The sequence below is a fragment of the Nyctereutes procyonoides genome, unplaced genomic scaffold (genome assembly GCF_905146905.1).
Source record: "Nyctereutes procyonoides isolate TBG_1078 unplaced genomic scaffold, NYPRO_anot_genome, whole genome shotgun sequence".
NCBI classification, from domain to species: domain Eukaryota; kingdom Metazoa; phylum Chordata; class Mammalia; order Carnivora; family Canidae; genus Nyctereutes; species Nyctereutes procyonoides.
In genome coordinates, this window is record NW_026575044.1 from 13821422 (window position 1) to 13847949 (window position 26528).

The 26528-nt window shown below is 48.6% G+C and overlaps 2 protein-coding genes and 2 pseudogenes across 7 annotated transcripts in view; 1 reads left to right on the forward strand and 3 right to left on the reverse strand.

Moving 5' to 3' along the window:
* Positions 1-1567: 1567 nt before the first annotated feature.
* On the reverse strand, positions 1568-1640 carry LOC129509168 (U4 spliceosomal RNA; annotated as a pseudogene).
* Positions 1641-9242: 7602 nt separating this feature from the next.
* Positions 9243-26528, forward strand: part of ARHGEF11 (Rho guanine nucleotide exchange factor 11) — an 88109-nt gene continuing 70823 nt past the window's right edge. For 2 of the 6 annotated variants that reach the window (XM_055323664.1, XM_055323670.1), the window contains exon 1: positions 10680-11112. In XM_055323664.1, coding sequence (XP_055179639.1) covers positions 11081-11112 — 32 coding nt within the window. In that variant the 5' untranslated portion in view covers positions 10680-11080. Of the gene's footprint in view, positions 9580-10679; positions 11113-26528 lie in introns of those variants that run through there. The other 4 variants (XM_055323667.1, XM_055323666.1, XM_055323665.1 and 1 more) reach the window with 3 other exon arrangements.
* Positions 9456-10748, reverse strand: LOC129509028 (proline-rich protein 2-like). The gene is made up of 2 exons (XM_055324380.1): positions 10108-10748; positions 9456-9567 (listed from the first exon to the last, which is right to left on the reverse strand). Exons 1-2 carry the CDS (start codon positions 10746-10748, stop codon positions 9456-9458), a joined length of 753 nt encoding a protein of 250 aa, XP_055180355.1.
* LOC129508704 (thymosin beta-10-like) lies at positions 23346-23479 on the reverse strand (annotated as a pseudogene).

The window sequence follows — 26528 nt, forward strand, 5'->3', positions numbered from 1 at the left end:
AGACTCCCCGCTGAGCAGGGAGCTGGATATGGGACTTGATCCCAGGACCTTAACATCTTGACTTGAGCCAAAGGCAGATGCTCAGCCATTGAGCCACCCAGGCGCCTCTATTAACCTTTTAACATCCGGGAGTCTGTAGTGATGCCCCTCTTTCATTTCTGATATTAGTAACTTTGTCATCTCGCTTTTTTTTCTAATTTAGCCTGGCTAAGGGCTTATCAATTTTATTGATCATTTCAAAGAACCAGATTTGGGGTTTATTTTCTCTACTGATTTCCTATTTTCAATTTCATTATTTCTGCTCTAATTTTTATTATTTATTTTCTTTTGCTCATTTTGGATTTAATTTGCTCTTCTTCTAGTTTCCTAAGGTGGAATCTTAGATTATTGATTCTAGATATACTTTTCTAAAAAATGTATTCAATGCTATAAATTTCTCTTTAAGAACCACTTTTGCTGGATTCCACAAATTTTGATGAATTGTATTTTTATTTAATCCAGAATATTTTAAAATTTATCTCGAGACTTCCTCTTTGACCTGTTATTTAGAAGCATATTGTTGGGATGCTTGGGTGGCTCAGGGGTTGAGCATCTGCCATCAGCTCAGGGCATGATCCCCGGGGGGCCTGGGATCAGGTCCTGCATTGGGCTCCCCTCGGGCAGCCTGCTTCTCCCTCTATGTCTCTGCCGCTCTCTCTGTGTCTCTCATGAGTAAATAAATTTACAAATCTTTAAAAAAAAATCGAAGTGTATTATTAAATTTCCAAACATTTGGGGATTTTCTAGCTACCTATCAATTATTAATTTCTAATTTAATTTTATTGGGATTGGGCAGCCCGGGTGACTCAGCAGTTTAGCGCCACCTTCAGCCCAGGGCGTGATCCTGGAGACCCGGGATGATTGAGTCCCATGTCCAGCTCCCTGCATGGAGCCTGCTTCTCCCTCTGCCTGTGTCTCTGCCTCTCTCTCTCTCTCTCTCTCTCTCTCTCTCTCTCTCTCTCTCTCTGTCTCTCATGAATAAATAAATAAAATCTTTAAAAAAATAATTTCATTGGGATCTAAGAGCAAACATTGTATGATTTTTATCCTTCAAAAACTTGTTAAAGTGTGTCTTATGGCCCAGAATGTGGTCTACTGTGGTAAATGTCTCATATGAGCTTAAGAAGAATGTGTAATCTCCTGTTGTTGGATGAAATGGTCTATAGATGTCATTATATCGAGTTGATTGATAGTGCTGTTGAGGTCAACTATATCCTTACTGATTTTCTGCCTGTTGGATCTGTCCATTTGTGACAGAGGAGTGTAAAGTCTTCAACTATAATAGTGAATTAATATATTTCTCTTTGCAGTTCTATCAGTTTTTTGCCTTATATATTTTGACACTATGTTGTTAGACACATACATATAAGGGTTGTTATGGCTTCTTGGAATGTTGACTCTTTTATCATCACATAATACCCGTCTTGATCTCTGATAAGTTTCCTTGCTCTGAAGTTCGTTTTGTCTGAAATTAATATAGCTACTCCTACTTTCTTTTGATTGGTGTTAGCATGGCATCTCGTTCTCTCTTTTTTTTCAATTAGCAATAATCGTGCCCTGGATAAACCTCATTGGCTACAATAATGCCACTGCACAAAGCTTCTTCTTTTTTTAATTTTATCTATTTTTTTAAGATTTTATTTATTTATTCATGAGAGACACACAGAGAGAGAGATTGAGAGAGAGAGAGGCAGAGACACAGACAGAGGGAGAAGCAGGCTCCATGCAGGGAGCCCAATGTGGGACTCAGTCCCAGGACTCAAGGATCACACCCTGGGCCAGAGGCAGGCGCCAAACCACTGAGCCACCCAAGGATCCCTTCTTTTTTTTTAAATAAAAAGATTGAATTTGTAGGTACAAACCGTCCCACAAAGAAAATTCCAGGTCCAAATGGCTTCATTGGGGGTATTCTATAACCCATTAAAAGAAGAAATAAAAAAAATAAAAAATAAAGAAGAAATAATGCCAATTCTACACAAACTCTTTCAGAAAATTGAAGAGGAGGAAATTCTTCCCAACCCATTCGATGAAGCCAGGGTTATCCAAAGCCAGACAGGACATTACAATAAAAGAAAGTGACAGACTAATATCTTTCATGAACATGGATGTAACAATTCTTAATAAAATGTTAGCAAATCAAATAATAAATAAAAGGTTAACATCATAACCAGGTGAGGTTTATCCCAGAAATTCAAGGCTGGTTCAACATTGAAAATGTACAATCTAGGGTGCCTGGGTGGCTCAGTCGGTTAAGCCTCTGCTTTTGCCTCAGGTCATGATCCCTGCGTTCTGGGATTGGCAAGAGTCGGGCTCCCTGCTCAGCAGGGAGTCTGCTTCTCCCTCTACCTTTCCCTCCTGCTCATGATATCTCATTCTCTCTCTCTCTCAAATAAATAAATAAAATCTTAAAAAAATAGAAAATTTAAAAAAGAAAATCCACAACATGAAGCAACTCTAAAAAAAAATATAATCATCTCAATCAATCCAGAAAAGGAACTTGATAAAATACAAACAACATCTATTCTTGATTTTAAAATTAAAAAAATAGGGACACCTGGATGGCTCAGCAGTTGAGCGTCTGCCTTTGGCTCAGAGCGTGATCCTGGAGACCCAGGATGGAGTCCCACATCGGGCTCCCTGCATGAAGCCTGCTTCTCCCTCTGCCTGTGTCTCTGCCTTTCTCTCTGTGTCTCAAGATTTTATTTATTCATGAGAGACACAGAGAGAAAGGCAGAGACACAGGCAGAGGGAGAAGCAGGCTCCATGCAGGAAGCTGACATGGGACTCAATCCCGGGTCTCCGGGATCAGGCCCTGGGCTGAAGGTGGCGCTAAACTGCTGAGCCACTTGGGCTGCCCTAAATAAAATCTTTAAAAAAAATTTTTTTTAAATAAAATTTAAAAAATAATAAAAACAAAAGCCAACTCTCAGCACACTAGGAATAAATGGGGACTTCCATAATCTGATAGAAGATCACCTATGAAAATAGCATCATATATGTAATGGTGTAAAAACAAATACCTTCCTCCAAAGATCAGAAACAAGACAGAGAAGTGTGCTCTTACTAGTTCTATCAGCATTGCACTGGAGGTTCTAGCTAGTGCAATAAGACAAGAAAAAAATTAAAGAAATGCATATTAGGAAGGAGTAAAATTGTCTTTAATCTCAGACAGTATGCTTATCTATACAGAAAATCTGATGGAATCTACAAAATACCTACTACAACTAATGAGTGGTTTTAGCAAGATTGCAGAATATAAGATCAATATTTAAAAATTAGTCTATTTCTATGTATTAGCAGTAAACAATTAAAAATTGAAAATTTGGGGCAACCCCAGTGGCTCAGCAGTTTAGTGCCGCCTTCAGCCCAGGGTGTGATCCTGGAGACCTGGGATCATGTCCCACGTCGGACTCCCTGCATGAAGCCTGCTTCTCCCTCTGCCTGTGTCTCTGCCTCTCTCTCTGTGTGTCTCTCATGAATAAATAAATAAATAAAATCTTTTTAAAAAATTGAAATTTTAGGGGCACCTGGCTGGCTTAGTTGGAGGAATATGTGACTCTTGATTTTGGGATTGTGGATTTGAGCCCCATGTTGGATTCAGGGATTACTTAAGCCAATAAAACTTAAATAAAAAAAGAAATTTGGGGCACCTGAGTGGCTCAGTCAGTTAAATATCTGTCTTCAGATCAGGGTCCTGGGATCAAACCCCATGTCGGGTTCTCTGCTCCATGGGGAGTCTGCTTCCCCCCTCCGTCTGCCACTCTCCCTGCTTCTGTTTTCTCTCTCTCTCTCTCTCTGCCAAATAAATAAATAAAATCTTTAAAAAAAAAAAGGAAATTGAAAAAATACCATTCAGCAATAAATTGATATACTCAACAACATAGATGAATCTGGAAATATGCTGAGTAAAAGAAGTCATACAGAAAAGAATATGTAGTTCATGATTTCATTTATGTAAAATTCTTAAAAATGCAAAGGAATCTACAAGAACAAAAAGTAGACCTGTGATTGCCCAGGAACTAGGGGGGCAAAGGGGGGGCCAGTGGGAAGGAGTAGAAGGGAAAAACCAGGAAGGAGCAAAAGCAAGCTTCAAGGTAATAAATAAATTCATTATCTTGATTGTAGTGTTTTACGTTATCTGTGTCAAGACTTATCAAGTTGTACATTTTAAATATAAAAAATGTATTATATGTCAATTTTTTTAAATTTAAGAACATTTTTTGGTTTTTAAAGCAAGCTTTGGGCAGCTTTTTATTTATTATTTATTTTTATTTTTATTATTTTTTAAGATTTTATTTATTTATTCACAATAGACATAGAGAGAGAGAGAGGCAGAGACACAGGCAGAGGGAGAAGCAGGCTCCATGCCAGGAGCCTGACGTGGGACTCAATCCCGGGACTCCAGGATTGCACCCTGGGCCAAAGGCAGGCGCCAAACCGCTGAGCCACCCAGGGATCCCCTGGGCAGTTTTTTAAAATTACCTTCCTGGGATGCCTGGGTAGCCCAGCGGTTGAGCGTCTGCCTTTGGCTCAGGGCATGACCCCGGGGTCCCACGATTGAGTCCTCCATGGGGCTCCCTGCATGAAGCCTGCTTCTCCCTCTATTTGTGTCTCTGCCTCTCTTTCTCTGTCTCTCATGAATAAATAAATCTTTAAAAACTAACTAAAAATATAATAAATAATAAATAAAATAAAAATTACCTTCCCCACAGGAATCTCACCTTTTTTGTAGCTCATCTTTGATCCTGGGAACTTTTTTTTATACAGAGAAAAAAAACACACACACACAAACACACCCAACTTCCCAAAATATTAGCCTTCAATCTAAAACTGGTTTTCTTTCACACATTTTCCCTTATAACATATCTTGGCACCTTCCCTGTTATTCAGTTCGTCTCAGTTACCAGGGGTGTCAGTGGGAGCGAGTTGGTCTCTAAGTAACCACAGACAGCAAGGTACCAAGCTTGCAGGTTGGAGTGCACAACCGGGAGGTGACCCCCCAGGCAACACTGACCTACCTCCCTGGGAGTTAAGGTGAGAAGCCCCTTCTTCACTCAAGGCCTTGAAATCTTCAGAAGTGACAAGTGGGCAAGTTTCTGGGTGTCACGTCTCAAGGGCCAACAGAACTGAGAGCCCGAAGGCAAGATCTGCTGGTCACTGCCCGGTGGGCAAGGGGACCGTGCGGGGCGGGCCTCCTCGTCCAGCAACACCCACGCCAGTCTCTTCACTGAAGCTGTCCTCTTCCATCTTTCTGAGAAGCTTCTGCCTCTGCGTTTCTGCCTTTGGTTTTATCTTTTCCTGCAGAGCTGGCACCATGCCTAGGACATCAAGGCAGTACGGGTGACAGAGAAGCACAGACTCTGGAGCTGTACCGCCTGGGTTCCAGCTCTGCAACCCTAAGCCAGCTATTGTACCTCTCTGGGCTTCATGTCCCATCTGAAAATGGGAGTAATAATTACTGCCTCAAAAGGTTGCTCAAGAGGATTTGCAGTTTGTGTAGAATGATGTTTATAGTAAGCACTATACATGGTTTGGGTATTATTGTTACTTTATAATAAAATGTTATTGGGAGCACATCAGGTCGAAGGAACAGAATATTGAGTGACAGTTAAATGCTCTCTGTCACACGGGTTTAATATTGGTTATTCTGGCCACCCAGAAGCACTCTAGAGGAATCTAGATCGGCTGAAAAATAAGTCTCAGTCTTAGGGCTAGCAATACTTTAGCCAAGCAAGCCTTTGCACATCATCTTTCCAGTAGACAAAGGTTGAAGAGGGATAAAAGGTCTAAAATAAACGGTGGTACTCGGGATGCCTGGGTGGCTCAATGGTTGAGCGTCTGCCTTCAGCTCGGGTCGTGATCCCTGGGTCCTGGGATCGAGTCCTGTATCGGGCTCTCCTCAGAGAGCCTGCTTCTCCCTCTGCCTATGTCTCTGCCTCTCTCTGTGTGTCTCTCATGAATAAATAAATGAAATCTTAAAAAAAAAAAAAAGGTCATCACTCTGCCTTCCATGGTGTTGTTGTCTTGCTAGGCCTGTCTTCTAACAGCATGCCAGAGGAATGGCTGCAACCTGGAGCCATCACTCTTGAGGACACACCTGTTTTGGACTGAGGATACCTGCCCTTGAAGATGATTCTCTAGAACTTATGCTCCAAACCACACAGGGTTCTGTATCACGGCTCTCCCTCAGCTATTCAGTTAAATATTGTTTCTAGAATCTTTCCCACCAGATAAAAGCTGCCCAAACCTGTGGTTTTCTTTTGCTTCTCACAGCTAAAAATGAAGAGGTATGAATTCTAGCTTCAATCTACCAATTAATGAAATTTCATGCAAATCACCTAAAACCTGTCTCTGCCATAGTTTCCTTAAGCATAAATGAATGAATGTAACATAACAACTAATATCCTGCCTATCCCACAGGATGTGGGGCACAGGCAAGGATTCATTTATTAACAGAGTTCTGTGGGAAAAAAAGTTTAGAGGACTATGTCAATTCAGGACATCATTTCTTAATGTTTATCCTGATTTTTTCTGTCCAGAACTCTATAGGGTACAGAGCCCATGCTTGATCTTATTCAATCCTTATAACCAGCAAACAGTAGGTCCAGAGCTAAAAAGGGATACATGCCCCGAAAACTCACTTCTTTAGACTCCTACTCTAGTGCTCTTTCCATTAACCAACCGCTGCTTCCAGATTCCTGCCACATAGTCTGTCTTGGCCCCAATTTAATATTCTATGTCTTATTTCTAAACCGAGACTTGCAATTTGCTTAAGTGGCCAGTTGACTGCAGGCAACTCTATCCCGCTAAAGCCATCCCCCTTCTCCATAGACTTCAAAGTGGAGTAGAGTGTACAAAGAGGTGCTCAGATGTGCACAAGAAAAATATTTAAGTATGCATGCACAGAAGTATTTAACTAGAGCAAAAATAATTGTTTAAGCTTTACCAATACCCATCTTTAACCTACCAGCCGACCTAGCACTCTCTCTGGGCCAGTGCTTCAGAAATCATCTGTCACGTTTAGTGCAGTGAGTGAGATGTTTTCAGGAACGAGGGGTAATGCCACATACAGTTCAGACATTCATTTTCTTTACAATGTAATGCCAGTCACCAGATAAAAACAAGCCTGTTAATTGCTACAAATTTGACATTTCTTTTTTTTTTATTTTTATTGTTTTGACATTTCTTGGTAAAGAAAGGGAGAATGACCATGAAAATCCTTGTTCTGCAGATTGTCTGGTTATCTCCAGGGGGAGGCCCAACAAGAGATATTGAACACAGAGGAGATACACTTTTTACTTTACAACATCCTGTGTTGAGGATTAGCTGGCAAGAGGTTAGTAGCACTGATTTCAAAAACAAACAACAATCCACTTAATCTATTCCTTCAAAGTGAACATGATGGTCTTTTAATGAGTGAGAGTCATGGCTTTTCTAAAGAAAGTCACACATATAGAGAAAATGGTTAGAAAATGTATGACTACCAATGTTCCCAATATCGTGATTTTAAAAATTTATTTATCAAAAAAAATGTGTGTCACCTGTAAAAGCTTTTTAAAAATATTTTTTTATTAAGTAAACTCTATGCCCAACGTGGGGTTCTAACTCACAACCCTGAGATCATGAGCTGCACGGTCAGGCAGGTGTCCCTCCCATTAGCTGTAACACTTTTATGTGTACATTTGAAAAACTAAGAAATCGAATTCGAAAAATTTTTAAAGATTTTATTTGTTTATTCATGAGAGACACGGGGCGGGGGAGGGGGGCAGACAGGCAGAGGGAGCAGCAGACCCCAGGCAGGGGAGCCCGATGTGGGACTTGATACTGGGACCCCGGGATCACGCCCTGGGCTGAAGGCAGGTGCTAAACCGCTGATTCCCTAAAAATCTGTTTTAAATGAAACTTCTTAGAGAGTTTGGTCCCACTTGTTAAAATTATAAAATCCAACACCTTCCTATCATTCAAGGACTAATTGACTTAAAATGTGAATTTACTAGTTGAATTTCAATGAAAACCTTTGCTTTGTGGTGAATGGATGGGAAAATGAATGCATGATTTAATAAATACAATCAAGGATGCATTTCTTCCATTTTAATCTATCTCTTTGAAGAGTATCTCTTCTAGTTATGACAGCCAATAAGATTAACTAAGTATGAATTTAAATTTAAGTATGAATTTAAAAATGTACTTCCTCTTGGGACGTCTGGGTGACTCAGTTGGTTGAGCTCCAGATTCGATCTCAGCTCAGGTCTTGATTTCGGATTGGGGGCTCAGGCCCTACATTGGGCTCCATGCTGCAAGTGGACCCTACTTTAAAAAAATGTACTTCATCTTTATTTTGATCTTTTAATATTCCTACTCTAGGGAATGTTTCATAAGGTATGTAATAAAACACATGCACAAAATTATTTTGAAATATTCCATGTGGGACGCCTGGGTGGCTCAGCGATTGAGCATCTGTCTTCGGCTCAGGGCGTGATCCTGGAGTCCAAGGATCGAGTCCCACATCGGGATCCCTGCAAGGAGCCTGCTTCTCCCTCTGCCTGTATCTCTGCCTCTCTCTCTCTCTCTCTCTCTGTCTCTCATGAATAAATAAATAAATAAATAAATAAATAAATAAATAAATAAATAAATCAATCAATCTTTAAAAAAGAGAAATATTCCATGTATTAAGAAAGCACAATCAATGTTTGTTGATCACTGGTTGATCTATCAGCACAGAGGGGAGGGTCCACACTTGGGAGAATCATCTCTGCGAGTCATATGGGAACAGAATAAACAATAGGACAATGGCAATTTGGACCGTGGTGCTTCAGATGCCAGCGGACCACCTCACCTGTCTTTGCAAGTTCTGATCTAGGAGGTGGTGGGGATGGGGAGAAGGCGGTGGGTCTTTCTTTTATTTGTCAACTTGTACCTGGTATAATTTAGGGGAATCTCCTGGGTTATTCCAATGGTCAACCAATGCTTATTAGGTTCTTTTTCCTCTTGCAATTTGCAAACCCGGCCCTGGTAACATATTTGGGGTCACTGAGCTCTCCCCACGCGGCTCGCGGTCATGTGCGGGTCAGGACAGAGTACTTGTACATACACTTCCCCCAGGAACAGTCAAGGTGGTGTGGGAGGGAGAGAGCACAGCAAACACAGCACCGCCTGCAGAGCATTTTACCATCGCCTCTACCTAGGCAAGAAGACAGAGCTCATTCCCCCGTCCTAATAAAAAAGTTTCCTTTTTATCTTGTTTTTAACTACAACGGCAGGGACCTTCTGACTAATGTCATGTTCCTTGGAAAGATTTAGGAACCGTGATTCTATGAGAGGGGCTTATGAAACCAGAATCGGCCTCGAGAGGCTCTTCATTGAGTTGGGAAACGCTCCCGGGCGGGTACCCAGGTGCCCCGCGCAGCGGCGGAGGGTCAGAGCCCGGGGTGTGAGCCCCCCAGGCGGTGCTGTCGGACGTGGGGAGAACACGGGGAGCCGACCAGTTCCAAGGGCTCCCGGCACCCAGGAAGGAGGCCGCACGGGTTTCTGGAGGAGAAGGTGAGCGCAGGGGTGGGGAGGGAGTGAGCCGCGGGAGAGAGGCGCGCCCGCGGGGAGGGGGCCGGCCGGCGGGCAGGGGGCAGGGACACAGACAAAGGGGGGGCGGCCCCGGGCCGGGGAGGGGGGGCGGCGGGGGCGGCGCACGCTGCCGGGGCGAGCCGGGGCCGGGGCCGGGGCCGGGGCGGCCGGCGGGCCGGGCCGGGAAAAGCCGGGGATCCCGCCGCGCCCGGGGCCGGCTAGGCCTCGCGGAGGGAGGCAGGCGCGCTAGGGGCTGGGGGCCGCGGGGGGAGGGCGAGGGGAGGGGAGGGGAGGGGAGGGGAGGGGCCCGGAGGAGGGGAGGGGAGGGGAGGGGAGGCCCCGGATGGGGGAAGGGCCGGGGGAGGGCCGAGAGGGAGGGGGAGCGCCCAGGAGGGGGAGGGGAGGGGGAGGGCCCCAGGAAGGGGGGAGGGTCCGGAGTGGCGCGGGGGAGGGGGAGGGGGAGGGGGAGGGGAGGGGAGGGGAGGAGAGGAGGGCCGGCGGGGGGCGGGCCCGGGGGAGAGGCCTGCGGGCCGCGCCGCCGGAGCGGGGCCGGAGGGGGCGGCGCGGGCACGGGCGGCCGGCCGGGCCTGCGCCCGGAGGAGCGGTGCGCCGAGGGGGAAGGGCCCGGAAGGAGCCGCCGAGCCGCCTTCCGCGCGCGCCGGGCCGGAGCCGAGGGCGGCGGGCGAGCGGGCCGCGCGGGGCGGAGGGGAGCCGGAGCCGGGCCCCGCGCGGGCGGGAAGGCGGGCGGCGCGGGGCAGAGCGGAGCCCGCGGTTGATGGCGGCCGGGGCGCGGGGCACGGGGAGGCCGGGGGCCCGGCGGGCGTGAGGCGGGGGCTCCGCGGTGAGCGCTGCGGTGGTGGTGGTTGTCGAGGCCGCAGGCCCGGCCCGGACTTGCAAGGCTGTGGCGGCGCGGCGCGAGCCGGTGCCTCCTCTCGGTTATCCGCCGGCCTCCCTGCCCCCCCCCCCCCGCCCGCCCGCGCCGGTTCGGAGCGGCCCTCCGCGGCCCTGGCGAGGCGGGCGCCGAGCTGCCCAGCGCGGGGCCGGGGCCCGCCTGCCGGAGCAGCCCCGCGGGCCGGGACCCCGAGCATGGGCTGCGGCGGTGGGCCGCCCTGAAGACCGCCGGGTGCAGGGCGCGCTCCTCGGTGATTCATGCCTTAGCCCGGAGCGCTAACCTTGAAGAGATTTGCGGTTGGGTTTTGGGTTTCTAAGAAGGTCATAGCTTTTCCTCTTTTTTTTTTTTTTCTTTCGGTTTTTTTCTCCGACGGGGGAGGGGCCGGGGGCTGAGAAAGGACAGCATGCTCGCTGGCACCAGTAGGATGGAGCCTCGGTTCCCAGGGTCCTGAGAGCCGGCCGGGAGCACCGAGCATCTGGCCCGGAGGTGGGGAGGCCCTCCTCCCACGGTTCTTAAACATTGCAGCCCACTCAGCCCGGATCAGGACGTCAGAACTGCAGGATCCTGGCTCTGCTGAGACCCTGAGAAACCATGAGTGTGAGGTTGCCCCAGAGCATAGACAGGTAGGTGTACTCACGACGTGCTTTCTGACACTCTCTTACCCAAAGGCGGGGAGGGAGGGTGCTGCATTTCGGTAAAAGGCCGCAGAGGAAGGGTCCGGCTGGGAGCGCGGGCCTCCGGGCCTCCGGGGACTGTCCCAGCATGTGTGTTTACGTTCCCTCCGTGTGTCCGTGTCCTGATTCAGTGTTTTTTAAATACCAGCCATCAACAGCAAAGCCAGGAGAGGAGAAAGGGGGGAAGTGCTTCCCTCAGTCTTTGACTTTTGCCCTACTGCAGGCTGAATTTGGGGCCGTGACTTACCAGTGTAGGGGGCGGGAGGCACACACGCTTGATCACGTGTGTCCCCAGGGTGGATTGGGACTGGCCTTAGGTGTTGAGCTGCTGGGGGAAGGGGCCTGGCAGGGGTGTGGGCCTCCACCGGCTGCTTTGCTACATGGTGGGGTTTCGTGATAGGGTGGATTCCATTTCTAGAATGAAGAGGATGTTCTTGGCTTGACGGATGGGACGGAAGCACCCTTTGCACCCATCCAGATCTGGCTTTTTGCCAGTGAGTTATTGATAATGGCCCCCAAATGCACGGTCGCCTTAGAATTTCTCCCTCTCCGAGCTTAGGGTTTTAACTTGAGACCCGCCAACCAGTGGATGCTCTAAGGTTTAATCTTCCAAGCCATTTTTAATAAGCTTGACTCTGCAAGATGGGCCATCCCTCTGCCTAGAGCCAGAACGGGTTGTGCTGGGCTCAGGCCTGATGGGCAGAGGTGCTGGTTCTTGGAGTGTGAGCCCAGGATCCACCCCACCCCTCCCCCCCAGCCTCTGCATCACTGGTACCACCACAGTTTACAACTTTGTGATGCACCTGCCTTCCCACCCCCACTCCAACCCTTTCTCAAGAATCTTGAGAGAGGGTTGTTTGGAGGGTGCTACACACATCCTAACTGGATGGATGGGTGGTTAGAGGACTGAGCAAGCAAATGAAAACCCTGGCTTGGAGACAGGTTGCTGGAGGGGCAGGGAAGAGCAAGGAGCGGTGGTGTCTCTATGCCAGTTAACCTTTGATTATACATGCTAGTAGTAATTTCTTTCAGGCTATGGAATGTGGCCTAAGTATAATCCCTCCCAAACGCTTATCTCCGTATTGTCTCTGAGTCCCTGTTAGATCAGTTTGGCAGTCTCCCACCGGGAACCTGACTTGGCAGTGGGGAGAAGATAGCCACAAAGGACATAAAGTGTGTGTCCCTTCCCCTTGTCATTGGTTTCCCTGTAGTTCATGTCTTGTAAAGGGAGGCCCAAGGTGCATCAAGGCAGGGAGGTAACATGGTTACATAGCTACCTTCTCTTTTTGTCACACTGGAATTTGGAAATTTGTGTACCTGCCTTTTGTGAGGTGTGGATGATGAGTGATTTCTCTGAAATCAGGGATGTGAACAGATGAAAACCCAGGTTTGGGGGCGCAAGAAGGAAACCATGAGGGTTCCGGGGCTGATGGGAGATGCTCCTCTGGAGTTTGTATATCCTCCTAGACTGCTTGGGATTTATGGTGTGGGGCATCTCCGCAAGTGCTTTCATAGAACAGGTCTCTTCTGAGCCTCACAGCATTTCTGTGAGGCAAAGTGGAGGTTACTGTTCCCGTGGTCCAGAGGGGGTCCTTGAGGCTCAGGGAGGGCACCTAGCTTGCCCAGTGGCATCTGGCTGGACTAGTGGCAGAATTTGAGCCTAGTTATGGGTCTTCTGACCCAGGTTCTTTGCTAACCCCATGCTGGCTAACTGGGTTTGTATATTGGTCCTGTGGAATGTGGTTTTCGTGTCTCCTTTTGACAGTAGGATAAGATGCTGTTCGGTAGTCCCTTTGCACTTGTTTTTTTTTTTTTTTTTTAAAGGTTTTATTTATTCATGAGAGAGACAGAGAGAGAGGCAGACACACAGGCAGAGGGAAAAGCAGATGTGGGACTCGATCCTCAGATCCTGGGATCATGCCCTGAGCCAAAGGCAGACGCTCAACCGCTGAGCCACCCAGGCATCCCTGCACTTGTCTTTTTAACAGTCTTGGGACTAGCACCATAATTCCTATAGTAAAGCACCTGTTTCTCCTGTGGGCTGATGGAGCTTTGCAGATTGAGAGCGTTCATCACCCCTGCCCCTACCCCAGCTCTCTTCCCCATCAGAGGCTCAGGTCTCTTCTAGATATATTACCCCTTAGGCTGCAGGCTCATTCTCCTGCACCTTTTGACATCTCAGGTTCAAGACTGTGGATTTTAAATTATAATTTTTTTTTAAATTTTTTTATTTATTTATGATAGTCACAGAGAGAGAGAGAGAAAGGCAGAGACACAGGCAGAGGGAGAAGCAGGCTCCATGCACCGGGAGCCCGACGTGGGATTCGATCCCAGGTCTCCAGGATCGCGCCCTGGGCCAAAGGCAGGCACCAAACCGCTGCGCCACCCAGGGATCCCTTAAATTATAATTTTACATGGCACTGGAGAGATTGAGTGAAGAAGTGCTCCGGATTGTAGAGTCAGAGATTCTCTTACAGCTCATCAGTTTGCTGTGTAGAGAGTCTAGTGTAAGATGAGTGTTTTAGAAAATTAAAGTACATGGCTCTCGCTCACGAAGAGTGTGTAGTCTGACTGGGGAGTGAGGGAAGGGTAGGATTCCTGAAGGCTGTGTGACAGTGACAGTGGGTGGTAAGCCCCAGGAAGGCAGGGCCTGCATCTTCTTTGCTCAGTGGCGTGCCTGGGGTGCATGTTCCATCTGTCTGTGACAAGTGAGTTCTGGGAGGAGCAAACATGTCAGCAAGTGTCAGTTCTTCCATTTCAGGGTGTTTCAGCATTCCTGGTTGATTGCCTGAGTAGTCAGAACAAGGTCAGAGAAGGCCTCCGAGGTGGTGTGTATTTCTTAGGGAGGAGCCATGAATGTAGAGAAGTGTGGCCCAAAGTAAAGAAGCCTCTGGAATATTTCTTCAGAAGCACCTTTAACCCCCTCTTGGGACTGACACCTGGTTTCATAGGAATGAGAAGCATTTGTGACGAATGTGGATCTTTCTGTATTGGTTAGTTGTCCCTGACACTCGGGCTGGCACAGCTGCTCCAGTGCCCGGCCGTTTTGTTCATAGACAGCTTATTACCTGTGAACACATGCTCTTCTTGAGAGTTTCTGAAAGTGTATTTGATGTTGCAAGCAGAGGTAAGGACACTGAGTTATTTCTACGGAAATGGTGATGAGTTTTGCTAGACCATCTACATCCACTGCCTTGTCTCCGATGGCAAATATTTCTAAGCTGCCAGGTGGGTTAGGTATCTGTATCCATTGTACAGGTGTCCTCTGTGCAGAGTCACTTAGTCCTGTGGGCCAGCACAGATAGGGAAGCACTATATTTAAGCCAAGAAGTCCTGGTTTGAGCCCTGGCAATCCTCTTAACTCCAAGACCTTGGGCAGGTCACTTACCTTCTCTCATTTCTTCCTGGGCGAAGCAAGCATTCCTGTATATGAAAGGCCTTCCAGTTCACAAACACTTTAATGCCGTGTCTCATTTGAGGATTATAATATTCATTGCATCTATCTCATGGGGCTGTTGGAAGGAGCAAATCAAATAAGATAATACAGGGAAGCTTGGGTGGCTCAGTGGTTGAGCGTCTGCCTCTGGCTCAGGGTGTGATCCCAGATCAGGCTCCCCGTGGGGAGCCTGTCTCTCCCTCTGCCTGTGTCTCTGCCTCTCATGAATCAATCAATAAAAAAACTTAAAAAAATAAGATAATATACTTCAGATTGCTTTCTAGGCTGTAAAACTGTAATTTCAGGCTATAAACTCCTGACTTTGTTTTAGCTTCCTGCACTACTTTGTGAACTAGCCCAAAACAGATTTTGAATAATGGAATGATCTTTGCATTGTTTTGAAGCATTTGACCAGAGTGAACAGGCCTTCTGTGCTGAAATACCTGGGGTTGGAAGGTATGGGCTGCCTTGGGTGATGGTCCTAGAAGAATATGAGAAAAGGAAGCACCTTCCCACGAATTTTGATGAGTGGGAGAGGCTGCAGCTACTCTGGCTCCCTTGGACAGGAATAGAAAGGATGTGTGTAGTGATCTCTGGCTGTTCCCAGTGCAAAGTAAATCCAGACCCAGCAACTGTCCTTATCAGGGATCTGAGGTTGACTGTAACCTTTTACCATCTGCAGCCTTTTTTTTCTAGAAGAGGCACCATCTTGGGTAAGGTTTAGGGGGAAGGCTCAGGAAGGAGGGTTGGTCATAGGGCTGCCCTGGAAAGAGCTTTGGGCTTCAGGGAAAGTCTGTAGAGAGGAGATGCTGGTTGCCCAGACTGGGCTTATCTAGAAAGGAAGGAGGTGGCTCCCAGAACTCTTACCACCTTGGCTGCAGGTTCTTATGGGGCTCTGGGCCCTAGAATCCTCATTCAGCTAACCTCCCATTCAGAACTACAAATAATAAAGCCTCCTGCAGTGCTGAGTCTTCTCCAGAATATACCCTTGTCCTATCTGGGGTGAGATGGGAGGTGGCAGTGGATTTGCAGATGAAACATTTGGTAGGTAATCACCACAATGGGCAGGAGCAGGCTGAGTTTAACTTCAGATACTCAGAAACATTTCTGAAAGAGCACTTTTTAATTAACAAATTTATTTAGCTTTTTATTAACTGTCAGACTACTGTCAGAGTCCCTGACATCCATTTATGAAAATATGTCAAAAATAGGAAAAGTTAGATGACTGGGATTTCATCAAAATTAAAAAAGATTCTGGGACACCTGGGTGGCTCAGCAGTTTAGCGCCTGCCTTCGGCCCAGGGTATGATCCTGGGGTCCCAGGATCAAGCCCCGCATCAGGCTCCCTGCATGGAACCTGCTTCTCCCTCTGCCTACGTTTCTACATTTCTCTGTGTGTGTGTCTCATAAATAAATAAAATCTTTTTAAAAAAATTAAAAAGATTCTATGAAGGGCAACAGCCAATTCCCAACAGAGGAGTCCTGGAAACTCCTAGCCTGCACTAGTAGAGTTTGGGACACCTTGGCCCACCCTCTGAAGGTCTGGGGCTCAGGTTCCGATGAGGGAAGGGCTTTGCTCTCGAGGGGGCCGTTTCTATCCATGTTGGCTGAATCTGCTTCAGGCCTTCACAGGGGCACTCACTGCCTTTAAAACTCCACTTGATTGGTTTGTAATTTTAAAAACTTAATTCCAGGGTTCATGTTGTGGTCTGCAAACCCTCTTCTCCCCAGGGACAGTCTATGCTTCCTCTTCTCAGTCACCGAGTGGCTTGTGGAAAGACCCATACCTGGACGGCTCCAGCCTCCAGGGTCACTCCTGCACCCCATCGGGGAGGCAGCAGTAAAGAAGCTGCAGGTTCTATCTCAGAAGAAAAAGGGAATCATTACTTTATTCACAGGCACGTTGGATCCCCAGGGGAAGAGCCTTTGGAGCGCCAGCTACAACCTCTCGGGTCTGGTTCCCCTGAGAACACCGTGCCTATGTCCTTTCCAGAGCCAGGACGCTCCCCACTGCCCCAGGAGTCTTGCTCTGGCCTTCTGGAATCAGAATCTGGAACAGAGCTGGGCACTGAAATGAGGGAGGAACGTGGAAGGGCCGCAAACTCATGACCCCTCGTGAACCCACAGCAGGACCTGGGGCGTGCTTTCCTGCTGGAGAAACACCTGGAGTCGTGGCAGGAAAGTCACATGTGTCCCAGCTCTGAAAAGGTCACCTTGCCGGTTTATCTTGGCTCTAGATGGGACTCCTCTGGAGCTAGTTACTGCAGATGGAGGGTCTCTCCCATGTTGGGTGGCCCCTCATGGAAGGCGGTGCCACACTGTCCATGGCTAGGGCTCCTTTAGGGTCTCAGACTTGCCTCTGCTACAGTTTAATCCTGACTTCAGCATAGGTCCTAAAGTCCTGCGTGTACCTCTGTCATCTTTACTGACTTCTTCAGGATTTCCCTTCTCATTCTAAAGAAGAGTAAATGAAGATATGAATGCACCAGAAAGGAGCTTTGAAAAGTCAGAGTAAGTGATTTCAGAGTGGTGATTTCTAGCACTTTCTCCACTAGTATTTGAAGCTACTATAAAATGGTCTGATGAGACCTGTAGTCACCGGTCATGGCCTCCCCTCCGTTCACATAGGGGACCCAACGGCTCCAGCAGTCCTCCAGGTGATACCCCGTGATCCGGGCAAGTTGCAGTCAGTTTGTTGGGCGGCAGATATTTATCGCAGAGCCACACGCCTAGCCCAGTTTTCGGCATTCTGGCAGATAATGTGCAAGAATGTGGAGCTTACGTTCTTGCTGGGAAAGGTTATTAGTGAAACAGCAGGAAACCGTGAAGGGATAGTACGTAATTGCTGAATCCCGATGTTACCCGAAGGTACATTTAGAGAAGAGCAGAAAGTTGGCGTGTAGGAGCGCAGCCAGGCGGGGGTGGCTTGAAGTCAAGAAGAGAAGAGAGGTATCCTCAGACAAGGGAACAGCACAGGCAAAGGTCGCAGGTGGGACCAAGCATAGTGGTAAGATTGTTGGTCTTTGTGGAGGAGAGAGTGATTAGGCTGTGGAGGGGTAGGATGGGCGGGTAAAGGTGCTGGGAGCCAGGGAAGTTTCTGTGTTATAGGCTAGTAAAAACAGCCTTTACAGAGAGAATGGTGACCTCCACGACATGTAGATGGATAGAGCCTGGGGCCAGGAGGGCCCCAGGGAGGTTTTGCGGCAGTCTTGGCAAGAGATAATGTTGAACAGACAAGAGGGGCAGGATCTGAAAGACATTTTTTTTTTTAAGATTTTATTTATTTATTCATAGAGACCGAGAGAGAGAGACAGATAGAGGCAGAGGGAGAAGCAGGCACCATACAGAGAGCCTGACGTGGGACTTGATCCAGGGTCTCCACCAGGATCACGCCCTGGGCTGCAGGCAGTGCTAAACCGCTGCACCACCGGGGCTGCCCTGAAAGACATTTCGGGAGGAAAATCAACAAGGTCTGTTAAGGCTGAATCAAATTTGATTCCCCAGGTCTTGAGACTGATTGGCTGGGAGGCGGGTAGGGAGGTGGCTAGAGAGAATAGGATGGCCGGTGAGCCCACCATCTCCTGGTGGTGCCACGCAGTCCTCTGACAATGGCCCAGCCAGTGAGACATCCTGCTAACATGACCCATCGGTTGGGCCCCCTCCACCATAGCCGTGACTCTCAGGGGAGCTGGGAGAGGAGCTGCGTCTGGCAGATCCTTAAGGAAGACAGTCCTGATCTAGGAGGTGGGCATGTGTTTGATGGATCTCGATGAACTAATCCCACCCCAGCCCCACATAGCCCACCAAACCCCAGGGCGAGAGGCGTGCTTTGCAGACGCAGTGCTAGGACCTGAGTCCCAGAGTCCAGGATCTTGAGTGAGAAGGTCTGAGAGGCACCCTTGCTCGGCTGCTAACTAGCCGTGTGGCCTCTGGTGTCTGACGTGATGGGTGTTGTGCAGGCAGTTGCTTGGGCAACGACTCAGGGGGCTCTGGCCTGTGCTCACCCTAAACTAGGGACCAGCAGACACAGCTCTGGGGACGCCAAACACGGTACGCAGGATCTCATCCTAAAGGCATCTGTTGCTAGACACCTGTGGTGTCTTTACTTTCCAGCCCAGACCTCAGCAGCCAGACTTCATGGCCCTTTCGTTGGATTCAGCCCCACTGAACAGTTGCCGGTCTTCTTCCTGGGCCCACACACCTCCCTTCACATCTGTACCCGGGCATTCCCTTTCTCCCCACGGCCGCAGGGAGACCTATCCTGGCCGACACCACCACATCGGCATGTTTCCATCATCCAGCATGCCTTCAGCACACACAGAGCAGTTGGGCTTGGTTATCTCTTCTGGGTGTGGGATAATTCATGTACAGGTTCCAGCAGAAGGCCTCGCCCGTAGTACACTGTGGTAACTAAGTGCTGGTGTTCTTTCACTCTCTCCGTGTTTTCTGCTGGTGGTTGTGTCTTCTCCAGCTGCCCGAGGTTCAAAGCGATGCCCGTTGGTTCTTCTGGGTTCCTTCCTGCTGCCCCATCCGTTTCTTCATGACCAGTGCCCACCTGCTGCTGCTACTGGCCTTTACCTGTAGGTCCTTCTGGACCTTTCTGATCCCAGCCTGCCTTGCCAAGGGTTTTTAAGAAGGCAGCTCTAAATTTGCTGCCGGGAACTGAGACCAAGAATTCCCCTTGTTGTTCTTGGTACTAGGTCTTGGGCACTTGGTATTTCTTGTAGGGACAGAGCATCCTTGTTGGGCTGCTGGCGGTGGGGGCGCAGAGCAAGGGGGATTTCCCCCTCGGTGGCCCAGTTTCCGGGCTGCCTTTCCCCTCCCGGGTCTGACAGCACCAGGCCCACCCTGCTATTGTCCCGCTTGCCCCAGGCTGGCCCCATTCATTTCCCAGAGTAGACTGCCCTGCAGAGAAAGGCCACTGTTGTTCTAGGGGAGGTGGTGGAGAGAGTGGAGTGAGTAGCTTTGTGAATGGGACCTTGTCTGAGACTTGAGCCACAGACCCTTTCTCCTCCTCCAGGCCTATGGCTGGGGACAGGAACCACTCAGGTTCCAACATCTTCACAGGAACAGGGCTGTTTGGGAGTGTCTGTGCCTTCCCTCAGATAAGAAGGTTGGTCCACTTCAAGAAGCTTCAGGCCCTGGGGTTCAGCGTGAACAACCTGCATGCACTGCCCTCCAGGAGCCTGGGGCTGGGGGCGGGTGGACAGAAGGAGGTGGGGGGAGGAGGGGGTGGCTGATGGCACCCGAACTCTCTTCTGTGGTATCAGCTGGAGCTCATGGGATGGACTCTGAGGAAGGCTTCCTGGAGGAAGGGACCTTTATATGAAGGCATGAAACCAAGAGCTGGGATCAAGAGGGCACACACCATAGAGGGTCAACGGCTAGAAGGAGTGGGGTGGTCTCTTGAGAGACCACAGAACTGTGGGTGGGTGAGCCTGGACAGCGAGAAGGAGCCGGGGCCTTGGGACTTCCACAGAGTGGCTGTTCTGCCCGCAGCAGCCCTGGTCGTGTCTCTGGGGGCTGAGGGAATGCCATGCTGTTCTGGGGCTTCTGTTGCTTCCCTTGAAATTGGACTTGGGGAAAAAAAAAAAAAAGAAATTGGACTTGGGGACCACACAGTTGGGAGTTTCCAAGGGTCCTCTGACCCTTGTCTCACCCTGTTCTCTTGCTTTCCTCTTTTCCCTCTGAATCAGTGGGTTCAATTTCTAGAAAACACCTTAGGTTCTCCAGACCCGTGGCCGCAGGAGTCAGAGGTGTAGGTGTAGGTCAGTGAACCACAGTCAGTGCAGCATGAGGCCTGGCAGCCCCTGTGGGTTTCCTAAACCTCACTCCAGGCCTTGGGATTACCTCATTACACAGCAGAAACCCAGAGGACATCCTAGTTCTCCCGGCAGGGCCTGACCTGGGCCTGCTGCCTCTGCTGCTTTAGCTCTGGCCTCTCGCCACTTCTGAACTGGAAGCCTGGAGAGTTGAGAAAGGACTGTACAAGGCATGGAAGCCTGCCCCCTCATCAGGTCCCACTGCACACCCCTTGTCTGGGATGTGGCGATTTTTTATGTACTCAACACGTTCGTCAAATCTGTATCAGATGGGAGGCAGCATTCTCTAGACCGGGGGTGCACTGTGACTGGAGTCTGTTGGGGAAGTTAAGGAGCTTGTTGCTTGTGATCCAAACATAAGTGAGTATAGTAAAAGCTGGGTTCCTATCCATCAGGATGAAGGGAAAGGTCAGAGTCAGGAGGGCGGTCAGCAGTTCAAGGAGGGAGGACGTAGTTGATGAAGACAGGGATGGAAGTTTTGGGACCCAGGAAAACGCGCACCAACGGTGCTCCTCTGTATTTGTACACAACCATGTGTCACTTGTGGAATGGTCCTTCCTGTCCATTGTCTTATGAAGGCAGGCAGGCAGGGATTTGCACTCACACGTTGCAGATGGGGAATCGGGCCTAGAGAGGCTTTAGCAACTGACCTGAAAGAGATGGAACCAGGATTAGAGTGCGCCCAGCATCCCCACAGAGCAGGGCGCTGTTCTCTTTACCTCTCCGGGAGGGCTGTTGCACCCACGCACCCCGGAAGGGAGCCAAGCCTCTTCCAAGGCGGGTCTCCCTGCCCGCTGCCCACTCGGGACCCTCGGGACCATCTGGGAAGCAGAGAACTCCACCCTCTTTCTGCCCCCTGCTTGGTTGGTGAGCAGGAGAGGGTGGCACGCGGGTGGGGGCCCCGGGGTGTCAGGAAGAACACAGAGCCCTCAGAAGTCACCCTGTGCTCTTCCACTATGCAACGTGGCACCTCTGAGCTAGTTGGTGGCTTACCTGTGTGTCCTCTGTGGTACCTGGGACCATGTCATGGGTGGATGCTCAGTGAAGGTTTACTTATCTATTCAAGATACAGTTTTTTAAATGGTTTTGTTTTTGAGTTATCACTAAACCCAACATGAGGTTTAAACTCACAACCCTGAGGTAGAGTCATGTGCTCTACCTACTGAGCCGGGCTCCCCGACAGTTTTTCCATTAACAACTTTATAGAGAAGAATTCACATACCTAAAACTCACCACTTCGGAGCATACGATTCAGGGTTGTTCAGTATATTTGCTTGCTTGTTTTGGAAAACTTTCATCACCCCAAAGATGTGCTCATTGTAGTCGCCCTCCCCACCAGCCCTCCCTCAGCCCTAGGCAACCATTAATCTCTTTTCTCTTTCTGTGGATTCATTTATTCTGGACATTTCCTGTGAAGGGAACCCTCTGCTCCTTGGCCTTTTGTGCCTGGCTTCCTCCTACTGGTCTGGGGTGGCAAGGTCCATCCATGTCACAGTGTGTGCCAGCGCCATGTTCCCTTTGTGCCTGAAGAGGATTCCGTCATGCTCTAGGCCAGCTCTGCTCACTCCTCGGCTCATGGGTGCTCAGTTTTCTCCACTTGAGGCCGGTGTGAATAATGCTACTGAGGACATTCCTGTGTGGGTTTTTGTGGGGACAGGTGTTCTCATCCCTCGGGGCTTTACCTGGGACCTGGGGCAGGGGGATTGCTGGATCCCCTGGTAGCTCTGTGTTCAGCACGTTGAGGAACGCCCAGATCCCAGATGGCCTTCCACATGAAACATCTTCTCATGGGCTTATTAGCTGTTTGCACATCTTTAAAGAAATGTCTGTTCAAACCCCTTGTTTTGTTTGGATTACTTCTCTTTGTTGAGGAATGCATACAGTCTTAAGCCAGATCCCTTAACCTTGCTGGGCCTCATATCCATCATAAAGTGGGAGAGTGAGATTTGGTGTCTGAAGCCCATATCCCCATGTTCCCTGTAACAGTCACCTTGGTAATCTGGGACTCCAAGCTCTGCGTTCATCCCATGGTCTTGCCATTGCCCCTTTGGTTGTTTACCCCAGAGACTGAGTTGCTTGGGAGCCCTGTGAGCTCTGTTACTCTGGAAAAGTGTTCCCAATGGGGGACGCTGTGCGTGTATGCTTGTATTTTCCCAGAGAACACTCTCAGGGATGGTGTTTCGTAGGGTAGGAAGCACAGAGGAGCAAAAGGATGGGAAGGGAGCTGGAGAGGTAGAGAAAAAGTCTCCAGAAGTGGTGACCTGAAGATCTCCTTTTGACTGAGGGGAGTCCCAGCAGGTGCACCACTGATGTTCTGTCTACATCTGACCTGCTGGTGACCTGCGCTGCCTCCAAACTGTACTCGGTCAGCAGGGCTCCTTGCCAAGACTCTGCTTCCTATCATTTCCTGTGTTGGTGAGTTTTATTAGGGTGCTGTGGCAAGAACCAGGATGGAGAGCAGGCAAAGGCTAAGAACCCACTTAATGTAATAACCCTGCAACCCCAAGCATATGCACGGTGCTTTCCCTCTGCAGAGCATTTTCCACTCGTCGTGGGTATGTGAGGAAGCCTGGGGCGGATAAGGGAGGTTGACCTGGTTTCCCTTTTGCCCTCCCCCTCCTGAGACTTGGTGGCCCTTGGAGGACACGCTATTCTTTTTTTTTTTTTTTTTTTTTTGCCACGAGGTGTGTTTTATTTTAATTAATCATACAAATAATTTGCTATAATATCCCAGGGCAAACCGGAGAATTTGGCAGTCCGACTGGGGGAGGTCCCCTCAGAAGCCCGCAAGGCCGGTGGCGTCGGCATGGAGTGCCCAGGTTCACAGTGCAGCCTGTTGCTCATGTCCATCTTGCGGGTGGCTCTTCCTCCACATCACGACTGGGGTGTCTCGAAGATGACAGGGGTGTGGAATCCTCTAGGTTCTAGGAAAACTCACTCTGCTTCTCCTGCTCAGTGGTCTCTTTGATTGGCAGGGTGTTCTTCTCCTGCGTCTCCATTTTCTTCAGCTTGGCTTTGTCGAAGCTGGCGATTTCCCCAGGTCTGGCTTGTCTGCCATTTTCTTAAAGCGATCTGAGAAGTTCCGCTGTGAGCCCGGCACCTGCTGCTCCCACTCGTGTTGTTGCAGCAAGAGACACTGGACACACTATTCTGACAACTCTTTCTCATGTTTGAATTGCCCCCCTTCCAATACAGCTTAGCTCCTCGCTTCCCACAAATGGGGGAACCTTCCTTCCCTGGGGACCTGTTTGTCTGTAAGGCTGCCCTGCCCAGTCTGTCCTCATCATCATGCAGAGAGCTTTTTACCTGAAAGCGACAGGATTGGAAAATAAATTGTGTAGGGCAGAAAGATGGCCGGCCCAGGGGCCAGCCCACTGCCTCAGGAAGGCATGCAGGAGACGGGGTGAGGAGGGAAGAGGGGGATAACCTGGCAGCCTGAACTTGACAGGAATCTGGGGTTCTTTCCCTTCCACCAGACTTAGACCCATCTCACATTGGCTGGCATCCTCTCCATCAGCATACACTCCTGCCCTGTGCTGTGCATTCGTGTGTCTTTCTGTTGCCTTGGAAGTGATGGGGACACGTGGTCCCTGACATTGCATCTCCTTAATGATGAATGACGTTGAGCAGCTTGTCAGGTGCCTGCTGCTCATTTGCATATCTTCTCCAGAGAAATGTCTGTGTTAAACCAACCTTGCATTCCTGGAACAGATTCCCACCTGGTCATGGTGCAGAATCCTTTTTCCATGTTGGAGGATTGGATTTGCTCATACTCTGATGAGTTTTTATGCTTAGAGTCTTATTTAATAGTGATGATAAGCCTCTGAGATCAGGGTCCTCATGAAGAGGCTGACTCAAGGTAGGCAGGGTGCCTGGGACTGCATGGTGTCAGAAACCCACCAGGAATGCAAGACTTCAAATATAGTCTTGGGCTTCTCTTGCCTGTCTTCTTGGTGTAGATAACCAGCAGTTGGTTTCATTTACTGGGGTTGTGGTCCCTGTTTGAAACCTCACTGTTACTGCTTAGATTGAAAATTCCCAGAGGGTGGTCTCACTAATGCTCTTGTCTCATGGCCATATAGTTAGGACTTAACTTTGGATGATAATGAAATTTATATCCTTGATGGTTATTGATTGATTGTAAATGTGTCCTTGTTTCTTTGTGGATTCAGGAGCATTACACAACAGGGACATATGTGTGATGCTTTCCTGTTTGAGTACTTCGCATTTGCTGTGCCCAAATAATAAAGCCTTAAGAAAGGCCGTAGGATAGGAAGGGTACATGTCTGTAGTGCCCGCCTGAAAGCCTCCCTTAGATGTCCCTATCATACCCGCTGGCCAGGTGCTCATCTGGTGTCGTCCTCTACCTGAACTGTATGCCCCGTCATACATGCCTCTCTCCCTCATTCCTATATAGCGACTAGTTCATCAAAGACTATAATCACTGAGAATTTACTGACAGAATCTCAGCATCAAATCTTTTGCTTTTTCTGTCTCTTATATGTGAGCATATGTTTCACATTGAGGTGCCTGCACTTAGAGACCTAGCAAAGCTCTGGGGCAGCTCCAGAGGGTGAGAAGGGGACACATGGGCAGACAATTACCTGAAATACTGGCAGATACCTCCAAACGCTTCAGAACTCTCATTGTCTACACGGAACTCAGCTGCTTTATGCATGTCAGGGTGATTCATCCTTGCTTTCTCTGATCACCTTCACTCCTGCCCTAGTGTAAAATTCGGGAAGGAGGGGTGACCGTTCATTTTAATGTCAGAGCCCAACATCCCTGAGAATTTATCTTCTGCAAAACAAAACCATTTATTAAATTACAAAGACAAATGAAATTGCTTTTTGGATTATCTGTTTTTGCTGATTATTTGTGCTGCGTCTCCAATAATGGGGGTATTTGGGAGTATTTGGGACTTGCCTGTGTATTAATTTATTAAATAATCATGTGTATGTACAAATAGAATGCAAGAGTGTATGTGTGTATGTATGTATGTATTGTGGTTTTCTCTGTTTTAAATCCAAAGGCCATTGCCTAATTTTGTGATCTAACAACACTGTGACTTGGATAATGAACAGAATGTGTTGGGGCAGGCTTGTATTACCAGTAAAAACCATCTGCCTGCATGTTTGTAATTGAGAAAAGCAATATTTAGTTTCTGCTGTGGGCCCAGAATACTTTTTTTCCCTTAATCCTGTTTTTTTCATTTTAATAGCTTTATTGAGGTATATTTGATATGCAGTCAAAATGTACACATGTGGAGTATGTACCTCGATGTGTTTTGACATACATTTACATCTGTGACACTTGCTACCATCAAGATAACAAACATACTTGTCACCCCCAAGTGCACCTTTAGTCTCTCTCTTCTCCCCCACCCCAGGGAACTTTCCTGGGGGATCCTTTCACTGTAGATTGGCTCACGTCTGTACTTCTGTGTCCTGCACTGTGACCTCTTTTCTTGTCTGACTTCTGTCACTCAACACAATCATTTGAGGCTGTCCAGTCTTGTACAGATCAGCTGTGTGTTCCTTTTCCTTGCCAAGCAGTAGTTCATTCTGTGGGTCATCTGTGTGTCTGTTCCCCCATTGATGGATGGCTTGAGTATTACAAATAAAACTGCTCTGAATGTTCATGCATAAGACCTTATATGGACCCCAGGGGAGAACAGTGGTGTCATGGGCTAGGTGTATGTTTAACTGTTTTCCAAAGTGGTTTTACAATTTTATATTCCCACTAGCAATTGTCAAAAGTTCCAGTTGATCTGCACTCCCACCAGCATTGTGTACTGTCAGTCTCTGGCAGGTGTGTAATGCTATCCTACTGTGGTTCTTATCAGCACATCCCTGATGGCTGATGGTGGTCAGCATTGTGTGTGTGCCTATTTCCATGCATGTGTCCTCTTTAGGGACCTGTTCATTCAGGCATTTTGTTCATTTTTAAAAAAGATTTTATTTATTTATTTATTTGAGAGAGAGAGAGAGAGAGAGAGAGCACAAGCAGGGGGAGGGGCAGAGGAAGAGGGAGAAGCAGGCTCCTCGCTGAACAGGGAGCCTGACCTGGTGCTCAATCCCAGGAACCTGGGATCATGACCTGAACAG